The sequence below is a fragment of the Cyprinus carpio genome, chromosome B22 (genome assembly GCF_018340385.1).
Source record: "Cyprinus carpio isolate SPL01 chromosome B22, ASM1834038v1, whole genome shotgun sequence".
Lineage (NCBI taxonomy): Eukaryota > Metazoa > Chordata > Actinopteri > Cypriniformes > Cyprinidae > Cyprinus > Cyprinus carpio.
In genome coordinates, this window is record NC_056618.1 from 3,816,699 (window position 1) to 3,840,538 (window position 23,840).

The window sequence follows — 23,840 nt, forward strand, 5'->3', positions numbered from 1 at the left end:
AATCTGGCATCTGAGCGGGAGCAAAAAAATCTAAATATTTGAGAAAAATCATCTTTAAAGTTCAAATGAAGCTCTTATGGCAATGCCATATTACTAATCAAAAATGAGTTTTGATATATTTACGGTAGGAATTTTACTAAATATCTTCATGAACATTGATCTTTACTTAATATCCTAATGATTTTTGGCATTAAATAGAGAAATGTATAATTGTGACCCATACAATGTATTTTTTCTATAGCTACAAATATACCTGTGATAGCTTATGACATAATAATGGTTGAAAGAAGTACGTTTAATGAGGCTTTCGCTGCAGAACCTAGAGTAAAAGCTCTGATAAATTAATAAATGAGCACGAATTATTACATTCAGAGGAATAAAATGAAAAATCAAGCATGAGAAATAGCTGTTGTAGCATCTCTATAATATATAAATTGTTTTTGTTATAAGTGTTAAAAGATTCTTTTCTGTTAATGATAGTAAATACTAAAAATACATATAATACAAATAATAATGACATTAAATGATAAGAGTTTGGTATATAAAGCCCCGTGTGTTTGAGCCACACAGAGCGCCTCCTGCCGTCAACACCGAGACTCACATCCGGTCCTCACCTCTCACTTCCGCCCCGCGATCCCGCGTTTCTGCTCTAATAACCGGATCCAGAAGGAGGAAGTGCTTCTTCACGGCACTTCACCCCGATTTTCCTTTTCTATTAGCCTCCGAGCTATTATGTTTGCATATAAAGCACTCAAACTGAAGGGAATACACCGATAATTAGTCACTAAGCTGACGATACTCGTCTTTTTCTTAATAATGATTCACAAGTTTAGTGAGGTTGTTATGTTGTGAAAATATATATCGTCTGGTAACAAATCACTTTTTTTCATTGAATGGGCGAATCAAAATATCTTTCTTTGTTTCTGATTTGTCCTTTCCTGATTTTCTGTTGTATTTTCACACTTCGAGCCTGGATTTAGAGCAGCATCAGACATTATAAAATCACCATCATTCACTCCAAATGTGACGAACAATCACATAAATCACACGCAGCATTTACGAACAGCCAGCTTTTGTTTACTGTGTAAATCACAATCAACATAAATCTCTGAATCCTATTAGTAACTCTGCATCTTATTCTCATTATTTACGATGATTGAGAAACTCCAGAGGACAAAAAAATAATAAAACATTTGGCTATATTAAACCGTCATCTGACGGTGATGACGTCATCGGCAGATGTGACCAACATTTAAAGTGCTCTGATTGGCTGAGTCGCGGACATGCGCGGCTCACATTTCAGGACTGAAATTTACATTCATGACAATAAAACGCATTTTTAGTCCGACACAGCTGGCACACGTTACTGCGAGTTGCCAAAAATAGTTCACCGTCATTACCATAATTACCATAATAAAAAAAAAAAAAACACCTTAGATTCTCCTGATAAGTTCTTGTTACCATGTAATATTACAAAATAATTCTCAATGTCATTACCGTAATACACAAAAAATAAAAATCATTCTCATCACCGTAATACACACAAAAATACCCATCGTTCTCATTACCATAATGAAAAAAATAAGATCATTCTCATTAACCTTCACCAAAAAAATAAGATTTGGAAAAAAATAATTCTCATTACCATAATGAAAAAAAATAAGACCAACAAAAAGATTACCATAACATGGGAAAATGTTTTTAAAAATTATAATAAATCTCATTCTTGTTTTCCATTATATCAGTTTATATTTATGCTCCATTACGTTACATCCCCTTTTTTTTTAATACCATAGAAACACAAAAAAAAAATTCCACCAAAAATTCTTGTTCTCAGCGCTGTATTACAGAAATAATATTCTTTTTTAAATTTAGTCAGTAGCAACAAATACTACCATAAAATGTTAAAATAATTTACAGTTGACTTTATATATATAACATTAATTTAATTGTATTGTAAAACGGTAATGAGAAATTTATTTGTGTACAGTAATGAGTATTTTTCTGTTTTCTTTTTTGGGTGTGTGGGCATCCCGCGTGGGTCAACTATTTGTAGACGAAATGCACCTCAATGGTCATGAATTGACAAGACTGTCAAAATGTACTAAAATAGGTTTGATTTTCTTTCATCCATCAAATACAGTTTCTCTGAAGTGAACGTGTTCCCGAGCGTCTGGCCGCGAGGATCAGAGAGAACATCTCCACGGAGCCGAAGACCCCAGAAACACACAGCGTCTGAGTGCTGATGTCACTTCCTGGAAGAGGTGTGAGGCTCGGCATGGTCAGAGTCTCAGAGCACAGGGCCGTCACACAGCACTCTCTGAGCTCCAGACGGGAGACGAAGAGCTCCAGCAGCCAGAAGCGCGGATCCGCCAACACTGCGGCACAGAACAACAACGCGATCAGATCACAGGAGGAACAGAAACCATGTCCATCAGCACTGCATTATAAATATACTTTATCCTTATAAAAACACCCAAGACTGCGTGAAGAACACAGACCATAGCTAGATTTCATGCAGTCGTATTGTTTATAGTCTTTATGTTTTATCACTTAAAATTTCTTTATCTCCGTTGTGTGTTTTATTCAGCGTTAACTGGATACTGTGTCCATATTAGGGATTTCCTGGAGCATTGTCAGTGCTATTACTTCTTTTCTGCGTATGCGGCGTGGAGTTTCTGCGCGAGAGCGCGCCCTCCGGCTTCCAGTGTGAATTAAACATTACATGTGTGCTCAGTAATGATCACCCCATTCATGCAGCCGGTAAAAATAGGAAAGATCATACATTTCTCTAAAGAAACAGGATTCCTGAATTATCGTCATTTGATATCGTTATGCGCATTAAATACCAGAAAGTATCGTGATTTATTTTTAAGCCCATATGGCCCATCCTTAGAAGCAGCGCAGCAATGAGGAGATGCTCACAGCTCGGAGAGATGTGTGTCTTACCCATGTCCCCCCCCGGGCTCCAGCCACAGACTGAAGGAGCGGCAGTGGGTTTGGCATCGCCACTGGACGGGAACAACACGAACCCACGGAGACCCTTCAGCCCAACACCAGCCAACCCCACACCTGCACTCTCTGCAACAACAACAACAACACCAGACATACATGAGATGGCCCCATATTATATATATATTATATAATATATATATATATATACTATATATATATATATATAAAAAAGAAAACCTGTGTTCTGACCGTGTGTTGTGTGCTGGTGCTGTCGGTCAGCTGGCAGTGCTGCAGTGTTGTGCCTGTGTTCTCCAGCAGAGGGGCAGAGCTCAGTGTCGGGAAACAGCCACTGGAGAAGCGTCTCTCTGGGACTGGACGAGAAACTCCTGAAGCACACACACACACACACACACACACAAGCTTCAAAACACACACAGATACAGATGCTGATGTATCATCTAATAACCCGAGGGCTGCTGGTTACCAGAGCAGGCAGGGTGAAGTTGGCCCGGTGTTTCTCTGAGCGTCTGTGAGAACTGCTCCAGATGAGACACACGGTGAGACAGAGACTCTCCACCCTGAAACACACACACGTTAACCTCCATCACCACACACTACTGTGAGTGAGTGTGTGTGTGTGTGTGTGTGTGTGTACCTTGAGCAGCAGGGGCTGTGTGTGTCTGTTGATCCCCGCAGACATGCTCAGCTCCAGCACTGCAGTCACGTCTGCGCAGGCGGAGCAGTTCCCCCGCGGCGTCTGCAGGGCGCCGGACGCCCACCACTCGTGAAACCCTGCACACACACACAGGCGTGTTGAGATGGACACATGTGGCCAGTGGTTTGGGGGGTAACGCATTACTAGTAACAAGTTACACAATCAGATTACTTTTTAAAGTAACTAGTAAAGTAACCCATTACTTTTTAATTTAGACGGAAATTACTTTTTCAAATAAGTACCAGCAGTTGCTTTGTTTCTCATATATTGAGTGACAGCTCTGGTGTTGCCATGGTGACAGAAATCAGGAGTAAGTGTGAACATGATCTCACTGTAGTGCCAGACTAAATATGAACGTGTTTACTCTAAAACAGATTCAGTGATCCTCAAAGTCAATAAAAACAGTCAAATGCAAACGCAGAATATTATACAAACGTGCAATAATTAAATGTGTTGAAAAAAAGACAAATATCACTATGTATTTAATCCCATTTTATTAACCAGTGTCTTTGCTACTGACACTTCGATGATCCAGTTAAACCCAAACTAAGCAAAAATGACACATTTGTGTTTTATTTTGTGTCTGATGTGTCTGAATGGAGTCTGACGGAGTCTAATGGAGTCTGATGTGTCTGATGGAGTCTGATGTGTCTAATGGAGTCTGATGTGTCTAATGGAGTCTGATGTGTCTAATGGAGTCTGACCGAGTCTGATGGAGTCTAATGGAGTATGACGGAGTCTGATGTGTCTAATGGAGTCTGACGTGTCCTGGTCTGATGTGTCTAATGGAGTCTGATGTGGTCTGATGTGTCTAATGGGAGTCTGACCGAGTCTGATGGAGTCTAATGGAGTCTCCCGTGGTCTGATGTGTCTAATGGAGTCTGATGTGGTCTGATGTGTCTAATGGAGTCTGATGTGTCTGACAGAGTCTGATGTGTCTGACAGAGTCTGATGTGGTCTGATGGAGTCTGACAGAGTCTGATGTGTCTGATGGAGTCTGACGGAGTCTGATGTGTCTGATGTGGTTTGATGTGTCTAATGGAGTCTGATGGAGTCTAATGGAGTCTGACGGAATCTGATGTGGTCTGATGTGTCTAATGGAGTCTGACGGAGTCTGATGTGTCTAATGGAGTCTGATGTGGTCTGATGTGTCTAATGGAGTCTGAATGTGGTCTGATGTGTCTAATGGAGTCTGACGGAGCTTGATGTGTCTAATGGAGTCTGATGTGTCTAATGGAGTCTGACGTGGTCTGATGTGTCTAATGGAGTCTGATGTGTCTAATGGAGTCTTGTGTGTCTGGAGGCCAGTGCGTTGATGTGTCTAATGGAGTCTGATGTGTCTGACGGAGTCTGATGTGGTCTGATATGTCTGAGACGGAGTGGCTGATGTGGTCTGTGTCTGACGGAGTCTGTTGTGGTCTGAGGTGTCTAATGGAGTCTGACGTGGTCTGATGTGTCTAATGGAGTCTGATTGTGGTGGTCTGATGTGTCTCAAATGGAGTCTGATGTGATGGTCTGACGGAGGTCTGATGTGTCAATGGAATGGAGTCTGATATGTCTGACGGAGTCTGATGTGGTCTGATGTGTCTGACGGAGTCTGATGTGGTCTGATATGTCTGACGGAGCCTGATGTGTCTGACGGAGCCTGATGTGTCCTGATGGAGTCTGATGTGTCTGATGTGGTCTGATGTGTTTGATGGAGTCTGATGTGGTCTGATGTGTCTGACGGAGTCTGATGTGTCTAATGGAGTCTGATATGTCTGACGGAGTCTGATGTGGTCTGATGTGTCTGACGGAGTCTGATGTGTTTAATGGAGTCTGATGTGGTCTGATGTGTCTGACGGAGTACTGATGTGTCTAATGGAGTCTGATGTGGTCTGATGTGGTCTCACCGTGCAGATTGTATTTTGTTGGCGATGGGCAGCTCCAGCAGCCGTGCGTGACTGAGCGGGTGATGATCTGTGTGAGTCCGGCTGCGCTCGAGGAGTCCAGCAGTGGCGCACTGTGAGGATACGTGAACACCAGCACCACCATCAGCAGAACCCCCAGCGCCAGCACCAGCTGCACACACACACACACACACACACACACGTGTACACACTTCACATAAACACACATCTGTGACACCGATATATATATACACTCAAGAATGCGTCTCAAAACTGTGCTGAATATAGAAATACTATAATCATACAATAGTAAAATCCCAGTAATGGAACAATGCATGTGACTAACAGTAGTTATATTTCAGATGACGACGTAATTTATTTCAAACATTTGGTGAAAATTTCAAAACGATGTATGTGGCCATATGTAAATATAATTTTCTGTTTCATCCTATTTTTATAATATAAAAAAGCATAGTAAATATTTTAAATACGTGTGTAATGTGTTATAAATATTTTAATATCATTATAAAGATTATTTTCTGTTCTACTATCATTATTGACAAAAACACGTTGGCTTTGATACGTTGGCTGTTGTGTCAGATCCAAAACCATTTGGATTGGAGTTTGGTTTGGTGTGTGTGTGTGTGTGTGTGTGTGTGTGTGTGTGTGTCTCCTCGCACCTTGACGGTGGCCCTCAGGATGGGGAACTGTGGGGGGCTCCCTGCGGGGCTCGTTAGTCTCCAGCACCTGCTTGATGAACTTCTCGATCTCGCTCTCGCTCATCCCATACCTGTATCCAGACTGCCGGAGGATGTCGATGCTCTCCGACAGCTTATCATAGATGCAGGGCTCGCTGAGAGACGAGCCCATGATACCAGAGTGTGTGTGTGTGTGAGTGAGTCAGGGCCTCGTCTTCATCAACAGCATCATCTTCTTCATCAGAGTGTGGAAACAGCTGCAGTGTGTTGTGTGCTGTGAGGTGTGTGTGTGTGTGAGAGTGTCAGTGGAGGAGTGTGGAAACAGTGTGTTATTGTGTGTGTGTGTGTGTGTGTGTGTAAGAGAGAGAGAGATACTGTGTTTCTATCCTAAATCCCGAGAGAAGGCGTCTTCCTTCATGGCTGATGATCTCTGTAACACACACACAAACACACACACGCCAGTCATCAGCTGACCAAAACACTCTCAAATACAGCCTCTGTCCGCCGCTTCCCGCACAAACAGCGCTCTGAAACACAAAAAATCGTCTTATACCGTCGCGACCGGGCCGTTATCGGTGATTTGACGCTGATTTTCCCGCAGTTTCGTGAGTTATTTCACTGGCAGGTTCGCGTTAGCACCGCTCGCGCTGCCGCGTCACTCATCTGCGAGTTCACAAACGCTGATTCGACTCGCGCGCGATGCGATAACGATACATTTATCCGCGATAGTTTTAAATCCATTTTAAAATGATTAATCATTTTTTATTGATGATTGATTAAGTAAGTGCTTTGGGTGGTTTGTTGTTTGTTAGTTGTTATTTTTGGTATTTGGTAGTTTGAGGGTGCGGTTTTGAGTGATTAGGGAGAGGTTTGAACGCATAAACCTTGACCTGACTAAATCTAAATATTAACTCAAAGAGCAGATTTTATCAAGCTGTACAGTTTGACGTTACATCACTGCAGGAATTATTAGAAAAATAATTACATATTTCATTTGTACACAAATATGTTTAAATGTTAATAACTGTTTATATATGATGATTTATTATGTAGACAAATCGTTTTTTTCTATACCTACTTATCTGTTATGTATATATGTTATGTATTTAATATATTTACAGAAATGTTTTGTCTGTTTCAAAAACAGTACATTTTGAAAAATAAAATAAACATAAATTATTGAATATATTTAATCAAATAGTAAAGCAGCACTTATTTTTATATTATTTTGCAAGGGATTTTCCTGAGTAAAAAGTTAAGTGCTTTAATATTTATTTAAAAAACAAACATGTTAAAACATGTTAAAAACAAAGACCTATTTTTTCATACCATTCATTTTATATTTTAATATAGAAATACATTTTAATAAATAAAAAAAAAAATAAATGATTTCTTGCTGATGTTTTTGTATTATTTTAAGATATATTTTCCTGAATAAAAAAGTGCCTTGGATTTGTAAAAAAAAAAAAAAAAAAAAAGAAAGTTATTATAAAACATACTTAAAATAATTACCTAACTTTTCATACAGTTCATTTTATAATTTCATTACGACATCCGGTGTACTTTTAAATTATTGATCAATTACATTTATAGATTTTCCAATTTTTTAATAAAAAAAAAAAAAAAACAGTATACAAAAATACAACCATCAACATAAAAATGACAATGATATCAAACTAAAATAAAGAAGAAAAGGGGGGTGTTTAATACATTACAAACTAAACAACAACAAAAAAAACGTCATTAAAGATAGGAGAAGATTTTAATATACTTCATGTTTTATTTGTGAGCCAGCAGCAGAGAGACCGGCGGTGACGTCACCGGCGTGCGTCCAGCAGGGGGCGCGTGGCGCCGCGAGTCCCGCATTGTTTGGATCAGCTGTGCGTGGACGTGAAACCCCACCCAATGAGGAAGAACGCTCCGCGAGCAGCAGCAGCAGCAGCAGCAGACCCGGACCGAGCTCGAGCCGCACCATGATCGCGCTATTCAACAAGCTGCTGGACTGGTTCAAGGCGCTCTTCTGGAAGGAGGAGATGGAGCTGACGCTGGTCGGCCTGCAGTACTCGGGGAAGACCACCTTCGTCAACGTGATCGCGGTAATCAAGCCTTCCTCGCTTCATCACAGGCCTCGCGACGCGCCGCTGATCACAGACAGATCAGAATGTGTCCGACTCAGCGTCTTTAGATACAATCTAGAAGATATAATGTGTCACATTCAGCATGAGATGTGTCACCTACAGAAGAATCAGATCAGATACAGTGTGTCGGATTCAGCATCGGACTAGATCCAGAATATACAACAACAGACACAATGTGTCAGATTCAGCGTCAGCAGACACAGTGTGTCAGATCAGATACAATATAGAAGATACAGTGTGTCGGATTCAGCAGCTTTAGAGCAGATCAACGTCTTTGGACACAATGTAGCGCATACAGAAAAACAGATCAGTGTGTCAGTCAAAGTATTATTAGAGACAATGTATCAGATTCAGCTTGGTCGGTAAATCGTGTGCATTGTAAGATCAGATAGAAGAGATCAGACACAATGTGTCATATTCAGCACGATTAGCTCAGAGATGATGGAATCATCAGTGTAACAGATGCAGCATCATCAGATACAGTGTGTCAGTTTTATAGCATAATCAGATCATTGTATCACTGACAGAATGATCAGATCAGGCACCATGGGTCCGATTCGGCTTTATTAAATACACTGTATCAGATACAGTGTGTGCATCGTTAGATCAGATACAATATAGAAGATTCGGCTTTATACATACATACACGGATACAGTGTTTTTCATCATCAGATACAGTGTGTGCATCATTAGATCAGACTCAGTGTAGAAGATGCATCACATCAGACACAGATCGTCAAGTTCAGCATCATTAGGTCAGATAAAATACATATGATACAACATCGTTAGTGATCAGAGTATCACATGCAGAGTATCAGATACATTGTGTCACATAATGCATTGCCGGATCAAAAACAGTAATTCAGACATAATATAGAGGATTCAAGTCTGATTCAGTGTCATCGCATCAGATGTAATGTGACCATTAAGCATCTTTAAGTCAGGGGTGTATTCCAGAAAGCAAGGTTAACTGCTCAACACACAAGACACTCTCAACAGAGCGCGAAGAATCGTCGAGTTACTATGGAAACGGAGGCTAAGAAAAAGTGCTTCTTTCGTCTTCTTTTGTTCATTGGTCAATTACATTCTGCACATCACCACCTAATTGATGCTTGTGCAGTCATTTGTCATATTTTTCATTTAATCTTTTAATCACTGAGAATAAGAACTATGTTGTTTGTTTGATGCCTATTATATAATAAGAAATAACACATACATTTATATTATATATTAGTATATTAGAATAAAATAAACATTACATTGTTATAGTGTTTTATAATTAATATAAATTGATAACTGTTATATATGACCATAGAATAAATATAACAACACAGAATAATATATTACTTTATATAGTACTTGTAATGGCGTTTATAATTAACATACAACTATATATATATATATATATATATATATAGTGTATATTGTATATTTGATAACTGTACTGTATTAATCATTAATATTGTGAGCAATGGAGTCTAGTGAGTAGGTGGCGCTCGCGCTGATAGCTCTGAAGTGAACTAACCCTGAAACATGATCTACTCCGGAGCAGGTTCTGTTCAGAGAATCAGTTGCTATGGTTACTATCATACCCTGAGAGTAACCTCCGCTTTTAGAACCGAAAGCTGAGTTTATCCGCTTGCTTACCCTTAAACACACCCGGGTGTATCACATAACCTGCTTTCTGGAATACCCCCCAGATACAGTGTTATTAGATATAATGTGTCTGATCAAATCAGATACAATGTTTCAGATACCACATCATCAGATCAGATGGATCAGATACGGCACCATCAGACACAAACTGTCACATAAAGCGTTATTACATTTATTAATTCAGCCGACACAATGTATTACACAGTGTCATCAAATCAGATACAGTGTATCAGATTTAGCATCATAGTTGATCAGCTGACCCTGTTTCTCAGCCCAATCAGCATCTGGCATTCTGTCCAATCATGTGGTCTGCCTGTCTATGTATTCAACAGCCACAGCACACACACACACACACACACACACACACACACACACACACAGGAAGGTCGTCGGTGCATAAATCCAGGCGTTTCGTGGCAGTAAACCACACTGGAGCTGCAGGGAGGTTTGTCTGTGATCAAGCAGATTTCAGTGGATTCAGATGCTTGATTTGTGAAACTCTGTCTGTCTTTGTGTGTGTGTGTGTGTCTGCAGTCGGGTCAGTTCAGCGAGGACATGATTCCTACGGTCGGCTTCAACATGCGTAAGATCACCAAGGGAAACGTCACCATCAAGGTAAGCACGAAAAATACAAATCATTTTAAATATTCATGTTTTATATACATTTACCTAAACAATTGCATTCAATAATTATTTTTCAATAAAAAAATGTTTTTAAAATAAGAAAAAAGTAAAAAAAAATATTTTATTAAAAAAATTGCATAACTTGTGACAGTTCCTGATGGCTCAAAAAAAATAAAAAGTGCACATATATCTACACATATTTTAGTAGTGACCATAGTTATCATAAGAAAAAATTCTCAAAATGAAATGTTCCATTAATTAATGGGAATTATAAGTTTATCAATAAGTATAACGTTTTTTTATTATTAAGCCAGCTCCCTTAAAAACATACATTTATATTTTTATGTATTTAAAAAAGATATATATATATATATATATATATAGAAAATAGTTGTAAAAATATGTGCAAAAGTTCCAATTACAAATTTTGCCCAAAAAAATGGTATAAAGTATTGTATAAAATAAATAGTGAAATAAAATATTGCTTTATCTGCAGCCATCTTGCCTATTAAACTTAAAAACATAAAATAAAAAAAAATCCATTTATATTTGTGTCATCTTTAGTTGTCTTAAAAAACATATATAATATTAAAATTATTTAAATATAATTTTCTTAGTTTATTTAGTAGTTATTGCTAGAAAATCAGACCAGTGTTTTAAATTGTAATGAGATGTTTCTAATTTCTACCAAAAAAAGACAGTTTCATATAAAATTGTAATATAAAATGGCCTTGTTTAATAAATTGTGCAATAATAAGGCTATATCACTGAGTGACAGTGTGTGTGTTTGTTGTAGTTGTGGGACATCGGCGGTCAGCCGCGCTTCAGGAGCATGTGGGAGCGATACTGCCGCGGCGTGAGTGCTATCGTGTGAGTATACTCATAGTCTCAGGTACGTTACGTCATGAGGTCATGTGTTCGTAATGGATCGCGTGTGTCGTTCAGGTACATGGTTGATGGGGCCGATCCGGAGAAGATCGAGGCATCGAAGAACGAGCTGCACAACTTGTTAGACAAACCCCAGCTGCAGGGAATCCCAGTGAGTCTGATCATTTCTGACACTTCTCATGTGTTCAGATCAGGTTTTATGAAACTGTTTCATCTCTATGTGGTTGTTCGATCATAAAAGTTTCCATATTTCCTCAGGTTCTGGTTTTGGGCAATAAGCGTGATCTTCCCGGAGCTCTGGATGAGAAGGAGCTCATCGAGAGAATGTGAGTTCATCCGTAACCGTTCAGAACTAAAAATGTTAGGTCTTAATGCAGTCTGATTGTGATCCGAGGACTGAAAATGCTTGTTAAATCTGATCCACAGGAACCTGTCGGCCATCCAGGACAGAGAGATCTGCTGTTACTCCATCTCTTGTAAGGAGCAGGACAACATCGGTAAGACGTTAATGATACTGCATTAAAAATACAGTTTTACATCAGCTATATATATCGATCAGATTGAACACTTCTATTAAGTGTTTTATGCTCCCTGTTAAGCTCTTTCTTCAGCGTTTTTGTCACTTTCTGACTTTTACTGCAGCGTAATATGAAGGAATTTTCTGGTTATGAAGGTTTTTTTTTACCTGCATTTTTAATTGCACATTATATTATGTGTTCTCGAGTTACAGCAGATAATGGACAACAGATAATGTTCTGGAAAATTACTAGCACCTTTTCCATTTTTCTAGATATTTATCTTACAGTGTACCAACTGATATACAATCGCAAGTGCAAGCTACTAACCAAGTGTATCATAAATGAACAATTATTCAATTATTATCATTATTATTATTAAATTGAACAATTGCAAATAGCAGCTAACGCAATTAATGTTATGTGTGTACTGCTAGGCATTTTTGGTTTTCTCTTTTTTGTGTAATTGAAATGGTAAACGTTCCTTTTTATCATTTGAGTCACTTATCAAAAGTTGCCAAATAAATTTTAAAAATAGCTAAATTTGTTGCTAGGTGCTTTTAGAAGAAAATGGTTGCTAGGGTAGTCTGAAAAGTTGCTAAATTTAGCAACAAAATTGCTAAGGTTACTGTCAGCTAATGCATGTGTGGGCGGGTCATATGTTAATGAGCTCATGGTCATGTGTTCCAGACATCACACTACAGTGGCTGATCCAGCACTCGCGGACCCGGCGGAGCTGAGGAGGCGGAGCCAGCGTCTGATTGGAGGAACCGCATCATGTGATCAACTACATTTTAGACGCTCTCGATTTCTTTCTAAACAAACAAGCATCCGCCCCTCTCTCTGTTCTTATAAACTAATCCACATCATCTACATCGTTTGAACGTTGATTTTTACTTTTACTTGAATGTGTTTCTTTTACGGTTCGTCATGAAGTCACATGACGTGCTTTGCTCGCGCGCGTCGTTCTGCGTGTTTGCTCGGAGACGGGATCGAACCTCGACTCGACGCCCACAGCATCTGTCGGAACCAGCGCTCTATGGTCACGTGATTTTGGGCGTTCGCACCGGCATCTTGTTTTAACGTTCTGATGTTGTGAGAACATTCCACATGCTCTCTGATCGTTCACTGGGAGAATTCATTGATGTACACTATTGTTTTGCGTTTAGCAAGAAATTACATGTTAGTATTATTAGCCTATTAGCTTGACCCGGTGCTGGCGTAGTTTCTACGAACGTGACATCATCTCGTGGGCATCAAGGTCACATGGTTTGCGTTAATATTGTAGCATTACGAAATCTTTTTATCTTTAAAGCACATGAATCTTTTTGAAGAGTTTAACATGTACAAATTAAGGTTTTGTACGTTTCCTTTGAGTCGCCGTGATCACAGCGTTGTATCGTTGAAGTGGGTGGGTTGTCATGGCAACAGTTCCAATCGCGTTGTTTTTTTAGGAACGTCAGTCTGCGAACGCGTGCAGAGCAACATCAGTGCTAGATGGGACACAATGACGAACGTTGATCTGTCTCTGGTGGACCTGCAGATCGTTGCGCTAACAAAAACAGCGTAGATGCGGCAAATGTTGCGCGAATCTCCTGCTGAATTCCAGTGTTGTTTCTGAACAATGTTGGGAGAGATAAAGATCTTGTGATTTTTTTTTTTTTTTTTTATCGCTTTATTTCATTTACAGCCTGTTTAGTTTTTGTCACACGTGGATGTTTTTGGCCTAAATCATAACAGTTTATAAACGTGTCGGTAGATTATACATATGTAAATTGACATATTTCAGTTGTTTTTGGCATGTTTTTAATCATGTTTTTTCACAGTGTTTTTCAACTGGATTATGTAAATAGCAACTTAAACCAAATGAGATCTCCCTCCTAAGCGTTACGGTGTTTGTCTTAGTGTGATTAGCGTCCTATGATTATAATAATGATAATAATAATAAAGAAGACCCCGCTCATATCACAGCAATCTGAATGAATGGATTGTGTGTGTGTGTGTGTGTGTGTGAGAGAGAGAGAGAGAGAGAGAGTGAGCTATGGTGTTTGTATGCACGGATAACGTCATATGACAACTAGAATAATATTTACGCTATAAATGCCTAAGGTTTACTTTTTCGCAATTGTTAATCACTTTATATTCATCCTGTTCATTCAATAATGTTTGATTGTCATGAGTTCATAGTCTACACATGAGTTTACGACGCAATGCGACAAAATGGCGGTAATCAACACTGCTGCACTGGTTACGAAGTAATGATACAGTCAACATTGACGTTGCAAAGTTTGTGTTACGACACTGGTTACAATGGTAACCATAGTTACAAAAGGTGTTTTTACTACAATACAACTGTCGTTGGAAAGTGACGCAAACAGCTTTGTTGACAATAGCAATTATTTACGAAGTTAACTTTTAGTTATGTAACAAAGTTGTGAACTTGCAACATAGACAGCATTACTATAATGAAGCGGGTGTAACAAAGTTGATTTCTTTTGAAGTAATTTGCGAACTCAACCTAAGTTACATTCATGACATTCGGCAAAGTGGTTGTCGCACAATTTAGTTGTGTAAGATCAAGCTCGTAAATGCCTTTGTTGAAGTTGACATTGCTAAAGTCGTTTATGAAGTCAGTCTAATGAAGTTGACTTGCTTGATTTTAACAACATTTACAAAGTCATCCTTGTGTTCCTAATTGACTTTGTTAGCAATTGAATTGCACAACTTTGTTATGTGACTTTGTTAGATTCATGAATGGCTTTGTCAAAGTCAGTTTCGTAACAGTCACTTACAAAGTCAACCTAACGAAGTCAACTTTGTTGATTATACCGAAGTCTTTTTCATAGTCAACCTTGTAGCGCACAACTTAGTTGCGTAACATCGAGTTTATAAATAACTTTTTTGAAAATGATTTACAAGTCACTAAGACGTCAATCTAACCAAGTCAAGTTTGTTGATTATAACGACATCATTTTACGAAGTTATACCAATAAAGTAATTTTCATCATTCACTTTGTTGGCAAACTGTTATGTGACTTTGTAAAGGTCGTAAATGATTTTGTCAAAATAACTTATGAAGTCATCTTCAGCTTTGTTAATGAAGTGTACAGTGTGGAGCACTTTATTGATTATGACGGTTTAATTGTCACTTTGTCGTGTTGCGTTACTTAATTCAGCGCTGATCGCAGAACGTTCGTTTTTCTGCTGCTCTTGTTGGAGCTCATGTTCACTCCTGTCGGCAGTTCATCATGGACATGAGCTCATCCGCGCTCTTATCATCTTCTGTATGTGTGTTGATTTAATTATTTTTTTTATGTCTAATTACAAGTGGCCATAAGGTTTGTTTTGATATTATAATTGTTTGTAGCGGTGTCGCGCTGGGGAGCCATGTGATTTTTTTTTTTTCACCCCTGCATGACTTCATTATGGGATTGAGCTGGTTGCCATAGGTACTGTATAATCAGCGTGTGATTGGACCGAGCTCGATAAAGCCCCCCCCCCTTTATATGGAATATATAAGGTAACTTTTTAAAGCAGTCACATAACAGGTGTTTCTGTACCAGACTCGATCAGTTCAGTTGTTCATTTGGGATCTTTCTATTCTCTCGTACTCGCGGTGATAACTGTACATGTTGTTCTTGTTCTTTACAGATTATTTAAAAATTAAATTAAATGATTCCCCTCTCAGAACCACGGCCTCTTCTTTCTTCAAGTCAATGTTGTTTTGATTTTAGGTCTAATTCAGTGATACTGGACAAAAATGTAGTAAAGAGTAAATGCTGACTTTTAAGGAGCTTTATTAGGAAAATAAAAACATACAAAGAGTTTCATTTGGTGGTTTTGACCCAAATGTGATGAGAAAAGTAGCATTCAGAATAACATACCATCATACTGCATTTCTGCATTATATAGTATGTACTGTGCCCCATGTTTAATTTTCTGTACTTTATGGAATACTCAATAATATAATTATACCGTATCCCACAATGCAATATGCTCAACTTACCTTTAAAAAAAGAAGGTCTGTGTAGTAAAATATACAGAGAGCACTATACAAGTCTTTAACTTCACCAGCAGAGGGCAGTAGAGAGAAAAAAATCCTTCTAATTAATTATTAAATAAGATGAAATCTCTTCAGCAGTTTATTCTCTGAAGATTAGCTTTACGTTAACTTATGTGACGTGATCAAATAAAAAAAAACCATATTAAACGGTTATACATGTTAAATTGAGAAGGCCCTAAATACACGATTATATTAATTTATTTTAGATTGAAATTACACAATATCAGAGATCTGAGCCCTCAGCAACCGCAGTGGACACTAACGGCGGGTCGGCGACTTTCGCGCTCTTTTTATTTAAACGTACACACAAACGCTCCCGCGTTCTGCTGGTCTTTAGCGAGTTAACGGGGTTCACGCAGTGTGTTTGCGCACATTCATCTCGTCGGACCCCCCGCAGCTGTTGGTTTTTGACCGGGTTTGGACTCTGGCTGACTGGCTCTGTTCTTCAGCTGGTAGGATGTGAGAAGGTCAGAGGTGAGTGTCGTTATGGAGACGGTGACGGAGCGCGGGCGAGCGAGCGGATGTGCAGCGGGACGCGGCGCTGCTGACGGTCGGTTCCGCCGAGCCCGCGGTGATCTGGAGCGGCTCTGAGAGGGTTTCCACGGCTACCTCACGCGGAGCTTCAGTCTACTTCAGCGGAACAAAACAAACAGTGTCAGTGAGCCGTCAACACACACAAAACACACAACTCTTAAATGAATATAATGCACACACAGTGGCTCTGAGGGACTTTCACACAACTTATTAACTTACACTGCAGTACTGTGCTTTCCCATGCCATTAATACGTCTTTATACTTAACCCTTTGAGATTTAGGAAAACGTTGCCATATGGCAACAGTGTACCACAATGGAAAATGGCAAAAAATTAGTTTTTCAATTGAAATGCACATTTATTTTAGAAATTGATGCATCTAATCTTAATATCTATCAAAAAAGTGTTTTGGAGGAACATTTAAATGTCATTTGACTTAAAAACAGCACATCATTGACTGCCTTAAGGCGGGTCCTTTTAATTACCATATTGCAATATATTGTATTTATTTATTTATTTTTCAGAATAACAAGTAAAATAAGTAGAAATTAATTGTTGCCATATGGCAACTCTGTACTATAAAGGGTTAAATATCCAAATGTTAAACATGGTAACACCTGTTTTCTGTCAAACCAGCATTTTTTACTATGCTGATTGTCATTCATGAATTCACATCTGTGACAAAATAAGCCTCTGTTGGGACACTGTGTGGGTTTACAGGAACAAAAGTTTCCACAGAAGTTAGTTAAATGTGACAAAACCTCCTTTTGTGAACATCTGGGGACAGCTTCATTTGGGAAATCGATTCATAAATGATGTTTTGTTGTAGAAATTTTGATGTAATCTAAGTTATCAGAGCCTGTATTTTCACTTGTATTTGTTCACCTATTTTCGTACTTTTACTCTAAATAGACGAGGGAAACAGAGATCGCCATGGCAACAGTAAAATTGAACAGCAGATACACAGACGAAATTGATAAACCATACTTCGTTCTATAAATATATCACAAAACTGTTTATCAGAGCTGGGTAGATTACTTACAAATTGTAATCTGTTACTAATTCCAAAATACTTGACAAAAATTGTAGTTAGTAACGTAATCTATTACATTACACATTTTAGGTAACATAATCAGATTAGGCTACTTTTGACCTGTTGTATTTCGCATTGATCTTGTACCATATTCACCACAATCTGACCAATCTATTTACCAATCATTTCTTTTTATCAACAACATGAAGTGCACAATCTGACCACACGGGGCGCTGTTGTGGAAAATGTTCCTTCTATGGCCGGTTTTCCCTTTCAGCTCAGATAAATGTTCTGATCAAGTTATGTAAACTTGCATAAACTATTGTCATGTTTGTATGTAGCTACCTGAATATCATCTGGTATAACAGCAAAACTTTTTAAGTAATTTCATCACCCCTTGTGTTCTGAGGTTTGTTATCACACGACAAACTTCGAAAGACTGTTCCCCAAGAATCAGCTACAGAAACTTCTTTTTAAAAACCTCCCTGAATGTGTAGAACACACTCTTGACCTCATTCTGTACGGTTCATGACAGCGCAGAGCTTTTAATCCACCCTCGATTACTTGTTACCCTATTCTTCCCGAGGAAAAGCCCCTCCACGTTACCCACATCAACGCAAGGGTTCCGTTTCCACGACGACCGGCGATCCGAGAGAATGTTGCGTCTGTTTCTGGTCTGCCGCTGTTTGGAGTCTGAATGCCGAAAGCTGGCGTGTGACAGTCGCTTAGCAACTGCTTAGGGGCCGCTATTGATATTCAGCGCGGGGGCCGCGGCTCGGGAACAATACGGCCCTTATGGGCCCCCACGGCTCCTCCTGAGAATCTACTGTAGGAAGAAAATCACTTCAGAACGGCCAAGTGACAGTTCAACTGTGTGTCCAATTCCTTCACACAGACAGGTCACATAAGAACAAATCCTTTAAGCGTTTATGTGTGAGACTACAAAGTTTGCGACGTATTCAGACTCTTTGAAACTTTTATTGGCTGCAACAGAGTACAAAATAAAAGAAATACAAAATATTTGATCCTAACAATCTACATCGGTTCACTTTGCTATTATAATCATTACTATCTAATGTGTTAAAGTTGCAAAGTTTTTTCAGAATTTCCTCATAGTTCGTAGAGTCGTTTGTCTCTGCTGAGAGTTTGTGAAAGGGCACAAGTCGTTTAATTCCAGCAGCGACTCAGACAGTCTTTGATATGTGAGACAAACTCAATAAAACATATTTCTTCTTTAAAACTCATAAAGGTTGATCTGAAAAAACGATTTCCACTTTTCCGAACCGTACTTTCATTTTTAACCCCTGACAATTTAAAGATAGAAGTTAATTAAGTGCATAAAAATATGCCGTTTTCAAGTTTGCCGCAACTGTCCATCCAGCAGTACAATGTTTATGGATAAACAAAATATTAGTTATTAATTCCACTGAGATACAATAAAGTTCACAATTTGTATTTCTGTTGTGTAGAAGTGATGGATCTATAAAGAAAACAGACTTACAGACTGAAATACAGCAACTAATCGAGAATTTTAGACCACTAAACATGATCAAGAGAAAACAAGATTGTGTTTGGATGTAGACAAAGGAACAGGAAATTGCGTTTCTGCGTTTAACTCTCCTCATCCAGCGGTGAGTGACGGCATGATAATTCTGTGGTTTATATAATTTTTATTTTATAATATTTTTAATTTAATAAAGTATTGCGATAATTTATTTAAAAAAAATTGTGTTCTGGTTTGGAACATTTAAATGGCAACAGAATTATAATTTTTGTGTGAACTGTCCCTTTAAGAGTGTTAACGATGGATTCGTTCACAGTTTTAATGGACACTGATGCAGATGTTCCGAGATCAACATGGCGTGCCGATGATCAGCTCAGCTGGACCATCCTTCACTTTATCGAAGAACACCGTGGGCGACGTTCCAGACACGATCTTCAGCTTCTCCTCCTGGACGGAAACGGGCGAGGAAAGGGACGTAGAGACGGCCGTAGCGTTGGTGGACGAAGACAATGATGTCGTCGACGACATAGGATCCAGAAGACACTCATCGCAACAGCAGCAGCAGCAGTCCATGAACGCCTGGCCGAGAGAGCGACAGATGCAGAGCAACAGAATGGGCGTCGCTCCCGCCCGCACGAACAACAGGAACTGGCCAATCAGAGCGAGGAGATCCCGCGTGGCCACGCCCACCTCCACGCCCGAGTAAGCCAGAACGAAGTTCCAGACGTTTTCCGGCAAACTGCAGACGGCATAAACAGACGCCAGCGCCACCACAGTATGGGTCAGCTGACGCTCTCGCCGCAGCTTCTTCGGAGACGAAGATGCGGAAGACAACGAAGACGATGGACGAATGCTCTTGGCATTCTCTTCCGCAATGTGCCGTGTGAGCAACTGACACGCACCAGTGAACAGCAGCGGCAAGCAAAAGAAACATCCGAAGGTCCACCACATTCTGGCCTGATGGTACGTCAGCACCAGCGAGTACAGGGTCTCCGGCAGCGTCACGGACGGCTGCTGACCGCATGAGTCCACCGGCAGACCCGTGCGCGGAGACACCTCCTGCTCCAGACGCCACATCAGCAGCTCCGGAGAGGCCAGAACCAGAGATCCCACCCAGATCACCGACAGCTTGGCCAGGATGGACTGACAGGACTCCACCTGCTGCGGCCGCGGCTGAACGCTGGTCACCGCATGAAAGCGGTCAATGCTGAGCGCACACAGAGTGAACGTGGTCATGCTGAGAGACGTCACCTGAAAGACACGTCAACAAACACATGAAATCACATGACTATGGCTACACTTAACTATGGTACAATACAGTTAACTATGGTGTTAGCCTACTACATTTTTGAGTGGAGCATTGTAAAATTGTGTTTTTTTTACATGTACCATAGTAAAACTTTTTTTTACAGATAAAGGTCATTCTATGTTTTTCAGATATGTACCATGGTAAAACATTATTTTTTTTTTTTACATTTACCATGGTGATATTTTTCTTTTGACCTCTACTATGGTAATTCCATATTTTTTTACATTTACTATTGTGATATCACATTTTTGACATTTACCATTATGATAACATGTTATGACATTTACCATTTACGATTATGATGTCATGTATAATGGTAAAACCTAGTTTTTTTCTTACTCATTTTTTTATGGACGTCTACTAAGGAGACGTCATGTTTTTTTTAGACATTTACCATGGTGATATCATATTTTTTGAACGTCTACTAAGGTGACATCATTTTTTTTAATACATTTACCATGGTGATATCATATTTTTTGAACGTCTACTATGATGATGCCATGTTTTTGAACATGTACAATGGTAAAAGCACATTTCTGGGGACATTTACCATGATTATAAATTGTGTATTCTTTTTTTTTAAATCTACTACATCCACAGTACTATGGTCATACCATGTTTTTTGGACATGTACAATGTTCATACCATGTTTTTTGGACATCTACTCTGGTGATACATTGTTTTTGGACATGTACAATGGTAAAACCTTTTTCTTTACATTTACCATGGTGATACCACTCCTTTTTGGATGTCTATCATGGTAATGCTATGTTTTTGAACATATACAAAGGTAAAAACACATCTTTGAGAATATTTACTATGGTGCTGCTACCATGTTTTTAGGAAATCTACAACTACAGTACTATGGTTATGCCATTTTTTTTGGGACATATACAATAGTCATACCATGTTTTTTTTTTTTTTTTTTTTTTACATCTACTCTGTTGAAACCATGATTTTGGACATATACCATGGTAAAACCATGATTTTGGATACTGTGATTGTTTTTTTGAGCATATACTATGTAGTACCAAGGTATTTTTTGAAATACATTGGAAAACCATCTAAGTACCATGGTATATGAATATGCAATCATTCAATACTATGGTATATATATATATATATATATACCACGATTGTACCATTTTACACCATCACTAGTCAGTAAGTGTGATATAAATAAGGGCTGATGTTCCCAAGTGACGGTTCATATTATACAGAATGCTGATTTGATTTTGCATCTAATCCAATATGTTAATTTACTACTGTATGATAAAATGTTTTAGGGCCACAAAAGTGGGTCAAACACTCTCCGCAGACAATCCTGCCCTTAAAAAAACACTCTAAACACTCATTCAACACGCTAATAGGCCCAATTAGTGCCGCTAATTACCCGGAGATCTCGTTTACATGACAATCAGGAGAGCTGGTGCTGTAAAGAGGAGGCTGGAAGATGAACTCAAGAAACTACCAACAATAGACTCTGACTGTAAAGAGGAGGCTGGAAGATGAACTCAAGAAACTACCAACAATAGACTCTGACTGACACGTTCTCTCAAAGTTATGAAAAACAATCATAGCAACGTCATCTGGTGTTTAATAATGTTCTCAAAACGTTAACAAAAATATGTTCAAAGAAAGTTTTGCTAATGTTCCCATAACGTATTCTTTCTAAATGTTCTCAAGACGGTCAAACCATCCAGTTTTTAAATGTTTAAAAAAAAAAAAAAGTTTTTTCTTGGTTATTCCAACGTTCTATTTTACCATTTTACAAACATTATGGGAACGTTACTTCTGAAAGTTCCCTGAATGCTGGACGTTTGTACATTTTTAAATGTTAGGCTACTAGTTCAGAACATTCAAAAGCAACTTCCCATAATTTTTGTAAAATGAAATGTTCCCTTAATGTTTGTGTAACCCAGGAAAATAACTTTTTCATTTAACATTTAAAAAATGACATTTATGGGACTTAATTTAAAGAGAAATCATGAGGATATTAAGTAAAGATCATGTTCCATGTAGATATTTTGTAAATGTCCTTTTGTAAACACATCAAAACTTAATGTTTGATTAGTAATATGCATTGCTAAGAAATTCATTTGAACAACTTTAAAGATGATTTTCTTAATATTTAGATTTTTTTGCTCCCTCAGATTCCAGATTTTTAAATAGTTGTATCTCAGACAAATATTGTCCGATCATAACAAACCATACATCAATGGAGATATTATTTATTCAGCTTTCAGATGATGCATACATCTCATTTAAAAAAAAATGGACCCTTATGTCTGGTTTTGTGGTCCAGATTGGTTGCCTAATTAATTGACTGATTGGTGTTTTTGATTGGTCACACACCTCCACGTATGGCACTATCCTGCAGGACAGATCTCCCATCAGTCTTCTCTTGGTCAGCTCGTTGAAGATGACCACTGGCAGACAGAAGAACAGCACCGTGAAGTCCCAGAAGGCCAGGCTGGCCAGCGCGCAGTTCCACGTGTTCTTCAGGTAATAGTTGTTCCACACGATGCACATGAGCGCCAGATTACCCACAATGCCCACGGAGAACACGATGAGCGCGAGCAGCATGACGGCGTACGCGCGGTACGACTCCTCCGTGAGCGGGAACAGCGGGTTATGGACGCGCAGCGAGCCGTTGAACGCTCGCGGCGTGGTGAAGAACGCGTCGGGGTCGGGATGCGGTCGCGGAGTTCGGTGCGCGTTCCGCTCGCGCTGCTGCTTGTGTTTGGAGCCGCGCGGAACTCTCGGCGCGCGCGCGTCTTCAGCTCCATCATCTTCTTCATCATCGCCGCGACGCGCTGCGGAGGCGTTCAGCTCCAGCGCTGAGGATGAGGATGGGGACTGCATCAGGCTCGTCTTCATCTCCGCCGCGCGTTTATCCGCCTGAACGGAGCCGGCGAACACAATCAGAGCGAATAAAACGCGCAGCATCATCGCGACGCTCTGCTGAACGGATCTGATGTGCTGCGGATGAGCGAGAGCTCCAGTCTGATCATCTCAACAAGTTCTGCTCCTCTAGTTTCTCCTCCAGCTCTTCGGGGAACTCAAGAAGCGCGCCAGGATCAAATCTGCCCCCTTCTGGACCATAATCGACACTGTTTGCTTACAGAAAACTGGAAAGTTTTGAGATGTTGCCATGTGACGCTGCCTCCCTGCTGAAAAAATACAAAAACTAAAGAAACCATCACAGAAATTCTAATGGTTTCCACTACAAATACCATTACGAACAATCAACTTTTAACCATTAAAATCATTAAAAATGGTTTCCTCGAGTGTTTTGGGACAAATTTCACTAGGATTT

At 39.3% G+C, this 23,840-nt stretch overlaps 3 protein-coding genes, 2 long non-coding RNA genes and 1 pseudogene across 6 annotated transcripts in view; 3 read left to right on the forward strand and 3 right to left on the reverse strand.

Annotated features, from left to right (window-relative positions):
• The window catches only part of LOC109064437, a 30,944-nt gene extending 28,672 nt beyond the window's left edge, over nt 1-2,272 (forward strand). The window contains exon 4 of the long non-coding RNA XR_006157911.1: nt 2,144-2,272. This is a non-coding gene — a long non-coding RNA (uncharacterized LOC109064437). The remainder of the gene's footprint in view (nt 1-2,143) is intronic.
• The window catches only part of LOC109064427, a 195,802-nt pseudogene that overhangs the window by 76,139 nt on the left and 95,823 nt on the right, over nt 1-23,840 (forward strand).
• Nucleotides 1-23,840, reverse strand: part of LOC109075252 (cryptochrome-1) — a 198,361-nt gene that overhangs the window by 61,915 nt on the left and 112,606 nt on the right.
• LOC122141558 lies at nt 3,012-3,746 on the reverse strand. The gene is made up of 3 exons (XR_006157907.1): nt 3,611-3,746; nt 3,205-3,533; nt 3,012-3,081 (listed from the first exon to the last, which is right to left on the reverse strand). It is a non-coding gene; the product is annotated as an uncharacterized LOC122141558 (long non-coding RNA).
• On the forward strand, nt 8,099-15,768 carry LOC109075257 (ADP-ribosylation factor-like protein 8A). 2 transcript variants are annotated; one of them, XM_042749331.1, is made up of 7 exons: nt 8,111-8,353; nt 10,586-10,666; nt 11,472-11,545; nt 11,621-11,714; nt 11,822-11,889; nt 11,990-12,060; nt 12,769-15,768. In XM_042749331.1, exons 1-7 carry the CDS (start codon nt 8,231-8,233, stop codon nt 12,816-12,818), a joined length of 561 nt encoding a protein of 186 aa, XP_042605265.1. In that variant the 5' UTR covers nt 8,111-8,230; the 3' UTR covers nt 12,819-15,768. The 2 variants fall into 2 exon arrangements, with proteins under 2 accessions (XP_042605266.1, XP_042605265.1); XM_042749332.1 differs by lacking the exons at nt 11,822-11,889; nt 12,769-15,768 and having other exon boundaries at nt 8,099-8,353; nt 11,990-12,043.
• LOC109087058 (G-protein coupled receptor 37-like 1) lies at nt 18,667-23,674 on the reverse strand. The gene is made up of 2 exons (XM_019101317.2): nt 22,877-23,674; nt 18,667-20,463 (listed from the first exon to the last, which is right to left on the reverse strand). Exons 1-2 carry the CDS (start codon nt 23,471-23,473, stop codon nt 19,561-19,563), a joined length of 1,500 nt encoding a protein of 499 aa, XP_018956862.2. The 5' UTR covers nt 23,474-23,674; the 3' UTR covers nt 18,667-19,560.

Coding starts and splice junctions, on each gene's coding strand:
- LOC109075257 (XM_042749331.1), top strand. CDS start 8,231: ATGATCGCGCTATTCAACAAGCTGCTGGACTGGTTCAAGGCGCTCTTC. Junction 11,890..11,989: donor AAGGAGCTCATCGAGAGAAT/GTGAGTTCATCC, acceptor TCTGATCCACAG/GAACCTGTCGGCCATCCAGG. Junction 12,061..12,768: donor TAAGGAGCAGGACAACATCG/GTAAGACGTTAA, acceptor CATGTGTTCCAG/ACATCACACTACAGTGGCTG.
- LOC109087058 (XM_019101317.2), bottom strand. CDS start 23,473: ATGATGCTGCGCGTTTTATTCGCTCTGATTGTGTTCGCCGGCTCCGTT. Junction 20,464..22,876: donor GGATAGTGCCATACGTGGAG/GTGTGTGACCAA, acceptor CGTGTCTTTCAG/GTGACGTCTCTCAGCATGAC.